Source organism: Microtus ochrogaster, chromosome 15 (genome assembly GCF_000317375.1).
Source record: "Microtus ochrogaster isolate Prairie Vole_2 chromosome 15, MicOch1.0, whole genome shotgun sequence".
In the NCBI taxonomy this organism is placed as follows: Eukaryota; Metazoa; Chordata; class Mammalia; order Rodentia; family Cricetidae; genus Microtus; species Microtus ochrogaster.
The window spans coordinates 17,931,438-17,941,296 of record NC_022017.1 but is presented as its reverse complement, the minus strand read 5'-3'; the positions used below and the strand labels follow the sequence as shown (position 1 = coordinate 17,941,296).

The following is a 9,859-nucleotide window of genomic DNA, read 5'->3' as shown; positions in this document are numbered from 1 at the left end:
AGGAACAACACTGCTTTAACATTTTAGTGTGCTGTCCCCATTGTCATCAGGAACAACACTGCTTTAACATTTTAGTGTGCTGTCCCCATTGTCATTCAGAACAACACTGCAGTAACCCACATACTGTGCAGAGTTTGTTGTTGTTAAGAGTACTTTTACTTACACTATTTAGATTGATTTTTATTTTATGTGTACAAGTGTTTGGCTTCCATGTATGTATCTGCACTATGTGAGTGAAGTGCCTACAGGGGCCAGAAGAGGTTGTCATAGTCCCTGGACGGTAGGAACTGACCAATATTCTCTAGAAAAACAGCAAGTGCTCTTCATCCCTGAGCTTTCTCTCCAGCTTCCTTTTCTTAACCTGTGATTGTCATTTTGTATTGTTGTGTGTTATTTTGAATGAGTTTTTTTCTTCATTAATTTTATTTCCCTTAATCTATACGAAGATGTTTTTGTTATTCGTACTTGCATTTTTCACTAGTGCATTTTTGTTCATTTATACACTTACTCTGTTGAATTATGGGTAAGAACACCTGTGCTTGTAAGAAACATTTCCAAAACCAAATAGAGAAATTAGTGATGTCTCTATATTTCTTTTTGTCTGTTTTAGGATGGCTACCATAGAGTAGTTAATGTTGTGCCAAAGAGACCACCTCTGCTAGACAAGAGACCGCCTCTGCTAGACAAGAGACCGCCTCTGCTAGCCAGACCCGATGAAGGAGGCTACAGTAGATATTACAGTCATGTTGATTACCGAGAATATGACGAGGGCCGCAGTTTTTCCCATGATCGAAGAAGTGGCCCACCTCACAGAGGAGTATGTAAATTTCCCCCGTGTCCTAATTGTTCTTTCTTTCAAGTTTAAAATTTATGTAACCAAAGTTTGTATGCAGGCCTTGGAAGTAGAATGGACTGCTCTTTTGTTGCTTGGCTTGGTTTTATTTGCAGCCTCTCCCTACTCCCCTTTGCAATAGGGTCTTACTATACAGATCAGACTTGCCTGGAACTTGTTTGCCTCCTGCTGCAGCCTCCTGGGTGCTGCAGTGCTAGGTCTTCAGGGTTTGACGCCCATTCCAGCTAGCTGCTGTTGACTGTCAAATCTTGTGATGCTGGATAGTAAGTAGACATTAATCCCAACATGCTTGCTTTTTCTATGGTGCTGGGCGGTAAGGCCATGGCCTCGCTCCTGCTAGGTAATACAGCTCTTACTGAGCTGTGTGCCTATATCTGGCCTATGCCTCATTTGTCTTTTTACCTTAAATTTGCAGGGATTTACTGATATTCATGTCCTTGTTTATAATTGCTTTATTTTTAATATGTGAAGTGCTGTGGGTGAGGTGGGTTTAAGTTGATTACCTCATTTTTGTTAGAATTTTCATAGTCTGTGTTTAAGGTCTTTACTATTTGAGATTAGAATGCAGTCAAGCCATTGTTTCAGATAATAAATGCTTAAAATGTTAGCTTCTAAGATTAGCAATGTGTTCTTGAGAATCTAGAGGTAGGTATTTATGGTTTTAATAATTACTTTCACTGAAAGTGTTGGAAGCAATTGCTATGTCTTAGAGCATACAGATTTACAAGAGTTCTTTTCTAGACTGTTCGTCTTCCGTATAATATATAACATGGTAACCAATATAATATGTGTAACCACTATACTAACTGACCTCATGTTAGCAATTGAAGAAATGGAGGTAAGTGATTTCCTGAGGGTCAGTCCTTCGTAGTGTGAGCCCTGGTAGTTCTAAAGTGGTAATGGGACTTTTTAAGCAAAAATTTGCAGTGCTACAGCTACACTTTTCTTACTGGCATTGCTGGCTTTACTATGCGTATCTATATTGCCATGCTATTCCTTTAGGAGGGTCTAGTGTTGGGAAGTAAGCATCATTTCTGTACTAGAGATACAGGGTTTTACTGTCAGACCCATTCTTCGGGTAGCCTCAGGGAGAAAAGATTTGGTCATAGCAAAAGCATCTTGTACTCTTTCATGAAAACTCTTGTTTTTATCTTGTATCATCTGGTAAGTTTTGTGTTCACTAGGCTTGTATTTGATACCTCATGAACATGAATGTTTTTCTAAAAGCTTGTAGTAGTGTTTCGGCAACAGCATGGTTCTTTCTTTCATTCTTGATTGTCTGTGCTGGGTCAGTTTGGGAGTGAGAGTTCCTGTTTTGCATGCTGAGAAGTCTGTTCAGTCCTCAACTCCACAAAACCATATTAGTACAAAACTCATTTGTCCTTAGACTTAACTTTTTTTTCTTTTTGAATAAATAGCACACCTGTGGTCCTTAAAACTTTTACAGCACTAATTTTTATCTAGAATTTACTTAAAGAAACTACTTACTGGTATTTTATTATAGCTATGGAGTTTTTATTTCTCTTGTTTTTATTTAACATTGAGAAGGAAAATAGACACTTTGAAGTGTTGGGTTTGTGATGTTAATGAGGAAGATGAAAAATATTTTAGCTAAATGAGTTCTTACTGTAGCTAATTTGCATGTTGTATTGTTTACTTTTTTATTTCTTTTGGTTTTTTGAGGCAGTGTCTTTCTATAGCCCTGCCTGTCCCATAGCTTGCTATGTAGATCAGGTTGGTCTTGAACTTAGAGATCTGTCTGAGATCTGCCTGCTTTTGCCTCTGGAGTGCTGAGATTAAAAGCATGTATCACTATGCCAAGCCTAAATTTTATTTTTATTTTTTATGGGTGTGTTGCCTGCATGCATATCTGTACTTCATTTGTCAGTTCCCATAGAAGCCAGAAGAAAGCATTGGGTCTCCTGGAACTGGAGTTAACATAGTTGTGAGCCACCTGTGGGTGCCTAGAATCAAACCTAGGTCCTCTGCAAGAGTAATAAGTGGTCTTAACCCCTGAGCCATCTCTCCAGCCCCATTTGGGTTGGTTTATGTCTCTTTGTACATGTGTTTTAGAACACCTAATGTGCTTGCTTTGTTTGATTAATTTTAAATTTTTTATGAGATATTATAGTATTACTTATTAGTGATAATTCTTACTAGAGTGCTTGTAATTATGCATCATCCAGTGATAAATGAGGAAAGAAAGTGAGCAAAACGGAAAGAGCATCAAGTTCTTCACTGAGCTTGAACCTGAACATTGGTGAGATGGTTTGGAAAATGAAAGGTTGAACAGTGTACACTTGGCTTTTTAGGCCCTTGTGTTTAGATAACAAATGATCTGTTGTCTTGTTGACACATGTCTGTGGCACTGAGTCTGTATGTGCCTACCAAGGGAATAATGCATTTTTAAAAATACAGGTAAGAGTTACCACAGGTTCATAGTCGTCTTTAGCTGCTGAAATGGGTGACTTGTATCTTTTATTTACTTTATTTTGTTTTATTTTTCGGAAGTTCAGCAGTACCTATAGAAGTGTTTTTACCCACATTGTGATTTTTATCTTAGAGGCTGGTCAAAATGGGTAACAAAAGCCCAAATTAAATTTTTTATTTTACAGGATGATTCTAGCTACAGATGGACAAGAGATGATTATTCCACAAGCCGACAGCCTGAACACAGGTAAAAAGATAAAAATAAGTACTTTGATATTTATTATTTCTTCTTTCTTTTTCCTTCCTTTCCTTCTTTCCCTTTTCTTCTCACCCTCCTTCCTCCCTCCCTCCCTCCCTCCCTCCCTCCCTTCTCTATTCTTATTTTTCTTTAAGGTTTGTTTTTGTTATGTGAAATGGTTTGCCTATGTTTATGTATATGTACCACATATATTCCTGATACTAAAGGAGGCTAGAAGAAGAAGTCAAGTTCCTTGGAACTGCAGCTATAGATGGTCATAAGCTGTCAGGTGGGTCCTGGGAATTGAACCCAGATCCTCTGCAAGAGTAGCAGGTGTTCTTAGATGATGAACTGTCTGTAGGGTCAAGCAGAACACTTGCTTAGTATGCCAATGGCCTTGGGTCCCATCTTTAGCGTGCGCATACACACACACACACACACACACACACACACACACACACACACACACAAGTACTTGGATAATAACGAAAATGCCTTAGATCATCTTGGGAATTAGCTTTCCCAAACTTTGAATTTCCCTGTGTTTAATTGTTAAGGCACTTAGGCTGCTGTAAGGGTCAAAGACCCAGCTATTGGTTAAGGTGGTAGTTGATCTTGGTATTATCCACATGACTGATTTTTCAGACAGGCAAAATGGAAGTGCCATCGAGACTTCCAAGATTTCAGAGGAAACTGTAGGAGGCCAGGCAGTGTATGGCAACGTCAGAGTTGTTGGTACCTGCTCCCAACGGTGGTATATGAAGCCCAAGATGCAGTTGATATCTACGGACTTTGGAGGTGTGGAACCTTTATCCAGGAAAGCTGCAGGTAGCCTCTAGATAGGGCTGCAGTGGGAAACGCTGTAGGGGCGGGGCTGCTATTGCAGGATGTAGTTCAGGGAGATACAGGATTTACCGTTTTGGGGTTATATTGGTTTGGTTCTTTGCTATTCTTTCTTTCTTTCTTTCTTTCTTTCTTTCTTTCTTTCTTTCTTTTTTTTTGGAATTGGTATTTTACTATTTACAGTTGTATTAAGTACTTATTTCCTCAGAATTGAAATATTCTTTCTAGGGGGGGGCGGGAGGCTCAGGAAACTAGAGACACAACGCCCAAGAAACTCAGATAGTGGGCAAGATTCACAAATCTCCTCTTCTTATTATAAACACAGTGAATAACATCAATGCTGAGGACAAAAGAGCCCAGCAGAGCTAACTGTAAGTCCTGCAGGGAGCCCTAGGGATGATTCTTTTTGTGAGTTGTCACCCTAGTTGAGCTTGGGGTAATGCAGCTGCTTTAAGGCACTCATACTCTTTTAAGTAAGTAACTTGAGTCCTCAATAAATGTTTGGTTTGGTTTGGTTTGGTCATCTCTGCCCTTTTTGGGGGCGGGGGAGGAAGGAAAAAAATCATACAACAACACTTTGTGTATTGAAAGTATGTGTCTTAGTTTTGGAATTTTACAAGGGCTCATAGCTAAGAACTTGCTTTGAGTCTCAGAAGAGATTATGCTCTTAGATACTTGCACAATGCTAGTATTGTTGCAACTATTCATGGTGTTAGATTTTTTTTAATCCAGGAGACAGAGACTGGGAGGTCTGAGTTTGGGGCTAGGCTAGTCTACTTAGTGAATTCTAGGCCAGCCGGGGCTAAATAGTGAAACCTTTCTCAAAAAAGAAATAAGTAAACAAGACTAGGGGGAGCTCTTAGAAACAAATTGAATGCACTTTACATCTGGGATGGCTGTGAGCCCATTTGGGGTTAGGATGCAGTGCTGTGGTTTGAATATGAAGTGCCCCTCACAGTCTTCATACATTGAACACGTGGTTCCTAGTTGCTGGTGCTATTTAGAGAAATGCTAGAAACTAAGAAATGGGATTTTGCTTGGTAAAGTGGGTCACTTGTGTGTGTCCTCAACTTAACATCTGAATTGTGAGCCAGAGTAGATGTCTCTTTCCTTAAGTTACTTTCTCTTATGTGTTTGTCAAAGTAAGACAAGCCGACTAACAATAGTCCCTTAAAGATGTCATGAACTGTGATGGAAAAGAACAGTCTCATAGAGAATTGTTTCTGGGGTCATAGTTGAGGGTTGGTCATTCCATGGGCTAGATTGTTTGTCCTGGGAAGAAGACAGGAAAAGTTCAGACTGCAGGGAGAAGTCCAAGTGAAGGCAAAAGAAAAGTTCCTGGAGAGCAAGCCCACCAGAGGAGACACCAGAGAACTACAGCCTCGGGAGTGGAGGGGGGCGGGCACAAACAACAGCATTTATTTAAACAGAGACACAGCTCCTATTAAGGGTTGTGGTAGGAACTCTGAGTCAGACCTTGCACAGCTCCTGGGGTCTTCCTCTCTCCAGCCCCTCTCAGCATCATCCTCATTGGTTGTACCAGTTATAGCATAGCAACTTATGATTTATGGTTACAGAGTCCTAGCAAAAAGAGGGAGACGGCCCTAGAGAAAAGGAGCAGCTGCTCTTAGAGGGGTCAGTCCCTCTTTTCCAAGTCAATTCAGGCTTCCTTGACTCTCCTTTACAATGGCAAGGAGTAATTGCCACAATTCCATGCGTTTCAGAATTAGACACTAAAATCCATTCTATCCAACCAAGTCAGTTACTATTCACAATACAGTAGTCAGCTGAGGAATTAGTGTGTGAGTGCCTGTTATAGCCCCTCTAAATTCTAGAGTGTGCCTATTATAATAGACAGAGATGGTTGGTATGCATAGTTGGCTAAACTGTGGCTAAGGAGCATTTTATCTAGAGCTCCAGCTTGACTAGCAAATAGAAAGCAAAACTTATCTTTTTCTTGAATGAATAGTTAATTCACAGTAGTGCTGTGATCACCTTGACCTAGATAAGATGACTATCTCTGTACCAACTGTAAAAACTGCTCAGTAGCCATGAGTGATTAAATCTTAGTTTGGCAAACAGCTACATGAACATTCAGATACATAGCAGATTCTGTCCCAAGCCAAGCAACAGCAATAATGGATTCTGAACAGAAGAGTTGGCAGACACTCGACAACAGGTTATATAAAATGTATAGCCAGCTGCAAGTGGAAGAGAAGGCTTGATGACCTTGCAATGCTGACTGAAGTTTCTGTCCTGCAGTCGTTCAGTCCCAAAGTTACACACAGAGGTCTACACTAATTATAAACTGATTGGCCTAGTATCTCAGGCTTCTTATTAACTCTTTTTTTAAAAGGATTATTTAACTTTTTATTTTATGTGCAACTGGATCTTTAGGCAATTGTGAGCTACCATGTGGGTGCTGGGAATTGAGCCCAGGTCCTCTGGAAGAGCAGTCAGTTCTCTTAACCATTGAGCCATCTCTCCAGTCCCCTTCTTATTAACTCTTATAACTTATATCAATCAGCCCATAGTTCTTTTCTGTGTTAGCCACGTGGCTTGGTACCTTTTTTGGCGAGGCAGTCACATCTTGCTTGCTCTGAGACTGGGTCGTGACTGCAGACTGCTCTTCTCTCTTTTCAGCATTCTCATTGCTCTTCCTCTACTTCCTGCCTTGCTACTGCAATCAGCATTTTATTAAAAATAATACAAGTGACAGGAAAAAAGTCCATTGTCCTACAGCATTGCATTTGCTATTCTGAGTGGTGATGGCAGAACACTTGTGTACACCTGATATTCCTCCTTGCCCCTATCATTCTAGTAGTTATCTAGGCTCTTACAGTAAGATTACAAAAATAAAGCAGGTGAGGGATAGTATGAAAAACAAAACAAACAGCAGTAAAACTATATGAACATAATAATGATAATTTCTGCCAAAAGGCCTGGGAAACCTATTGGCTATTAGAAATACTAGAAAATTAGCAATTCATAAATCAGCTATCAATAGCATAAAATAGAAAATATTTTTAAATGCTCTAGCATAAGAAGTATATTGAACATCAAAGGAATGCCTGATTAATAGTGTAGTACCATGTTATTGCACGAGTTCTAATTGGTCAAATGTTGGGGTAATGCTAAAAGATCAGAGAGAAAACTGAGCAAACCATAGCCAATTCTTACTATGCTAACTCCTCAGCCAAAAAAGGGGCGAGCTCCTGTCTCCTGTATTCCTCTCTCTGCCCAGCCATATCACTTCACACCTGTCTGGTTAACTAATGGCTAGTGGCAGAGGGCAGACTCTGTTCTTTAGGCAAGATTTATTTGTTACAGCACAAACAATATCACCACATTTCCCCCTTTTGTCTAAAATAAAAAAGGTTATAACTAATATAAGAAAAACTATACACAATAAATACAATAACTATATACAATATACACAGGCAGTAAATACATCCACAATGTCTAGTCCATTAGCAGCTGACAATATCAGAGAAAATACTCCATATTTATCTTATCTTGATGAGTCCAAAAGGTTGTGCCTAATTTACTTTCTATTCTTACTTGTATTACCAAAACTATCTTTTAATGTCTCTCAACCTGCTTGTTGGGGTTTCTGTCCTCCCACCAGGTATCACAGCTGTTTAACCCCAAAGAAAAAAAAGAAAAAAAAAAGAGGTCTCCAGAAGTTATAACTGATTGGCCCATTAGCTCAGGCTTCTTATTAACTCTTATAACTTATATTAACCCATTATTCTTATCTATGTTAGCCACATGGCTGGGTACCTTTTTCTGCAGGGTAGATCACATCCTGCTTCTTCGGTGACTGAGGAGGAATGGGCTTCCTCCTTCCCAGAATTCTCTTGTTCTCATTTCCCCACCTCTACTTCCTGTCTGTTTGTCCCACCTATACTTCCTGCCTGGCTGCTGGCCAGTCAGCGTTTATTTAAAACATGATTGACAGAATATAGACAATTGTCACAATGAGCCTTAAATACACTTTACATCTCTGTAGTGAGTTTCTTTTCTGTATTTGGTAACAAGAAAAACTATAAAGTCTTCAACTCCACCAGAGACATGAGAAAGAAATAATATTACCTGAGTAAGCAGGAAGTTCAAGCAAGCTACTTCCAAAAAATGTGAGAAATGATATAAACAGCAGGCTGCCTGAACAGTCACCCAAGTTTTCTCTGCAATATTGTGGCATCCATCTTCAACCTATATGCCTAACGCAGGATATTCTAAAGGACTGCCTACCTTGTCTTGGCAAAGTTCAGCAGTCCTCTCTTTTAAGTCTCGCTTGTTCAGTTAAGACAGCATATTGTCTGCAGTAGTCGAGGCAAGAGTACTATCCTGCCCAGTGACTAGCTTTTGCCACACACACAAAAAATACTTAATATGAAGATCTTCTCTGAAGTAGATTGCTAACTGCCAGGAACAGGCATGTTCCATTTTCATAAAAAGAAAAAGAACCTATATACATCAGATCTGGTGCCCTCTTCTGGCATGTGGGCATCCATGGAGGCAGAATGTTGTATAGATAATAAATAAATCTTTTTTTTAAAATTTTATTTTATGTGTGTTGGTGTGAAGGTGTCAGATTCCCTGGGACTGGAGTTACAGACAGTTGTGAGCTGTCATGTGAGTGCTGGGAATTGAACCCAGATCCTCTGAAAGAGGAGCCAGTGCTCTTAACCTCTGAGCCATCTCTCCAGCCCCAATAAATAAATCTTTAAAAAAAAATAAAGAAAGAAAACTGATAGAGACTCAAACCCCAAATCATGTACAGGAAGGCAGATGAAATCTTTTTCTAGAATTAGTACTTTATATGGCCATAAATATCAAGACAAAAATTTAAAGTATATATATAAATCTTTTAAGATTTGAGATAGTTATACTTTAAAGAGTAAAAATAAAACCGAAGAATCATGGGATTAGTGGCAATGAAATAGTTCTTAAATTTTTGTTTTTCTTCTGTCCCATATCAGATGACTCTTCTGATATGAGATAGGGATTTTGGATTTTACTTTAACAAGCATCTTGGGTTTAGAGAAGGAGAGAGCCACTCTCCAATTCCAAAGCCAGTTTTAATTTTTAATTGAACTGGGACTACAGAAAGACCATTTGCATTATATGTCTGTAAAGAACAGCAGAAACAGACATTTGCAAATATTTATGGAATTTTATCCTGTTAGAAATATATGCCAAGAGGCCAATTTACACTTTTTCTTGGGACTGTCTTGATTTGTTCTTTTTCTTCAGATGTTTCATTTGTCCATTGGTCTTCATATTTCTTAGCTGGATGCCTTCATTCTCCTGAAAAGACAAAAATAAAATTCTTCCCCAGCTCTAATTTTGGCAAGGTTCCCTTATGGCAAGTTAGATCAGATCAAATGAAAAGCATTTCTTAGTTTTATTGGTTAGATTGAATGGTCACACTGTTTGATGAACTATCATCTCTTCTGCTTAAGGGGTCTCTCTTGTTTAAATCAAACCTT

At 39.1% G+C, this 9,859-nt stretch overlaps 1 protein-coding gene across 8 annotated transcripts in view; it reads left to right on the top strand.

Moving 5' to 3' along the window:
• Pphln1 (periphilin 1) overlaps positions 1–9,859 on the top strand; it is an 84,006-nt gene that overhangs the window by 22,460 nt on the left and 51,687 nt on the right. For 4 of the 8 annotated variants that reach the window (XM_013348866.2, XM_013348867.2, XM_005354304.3 and 1 more), the window contains exons 3-4: positions 611–817; positions 3,469–3,530. In XM_013348866.2, the coding sequence (XP_013204320.1) occupies positions 611–817; positions 3,469–3,530 (269 nt within the window). The remainder of the gene's footprint in view (positions 1–610; positions 818–3,468; positions 3,531–9,859) is intronic. The other 4 variants (XM_013348870.2, XM_005354303.3, XM_013348869.2 and 1 more) reach the window with 1 other exon arrangement.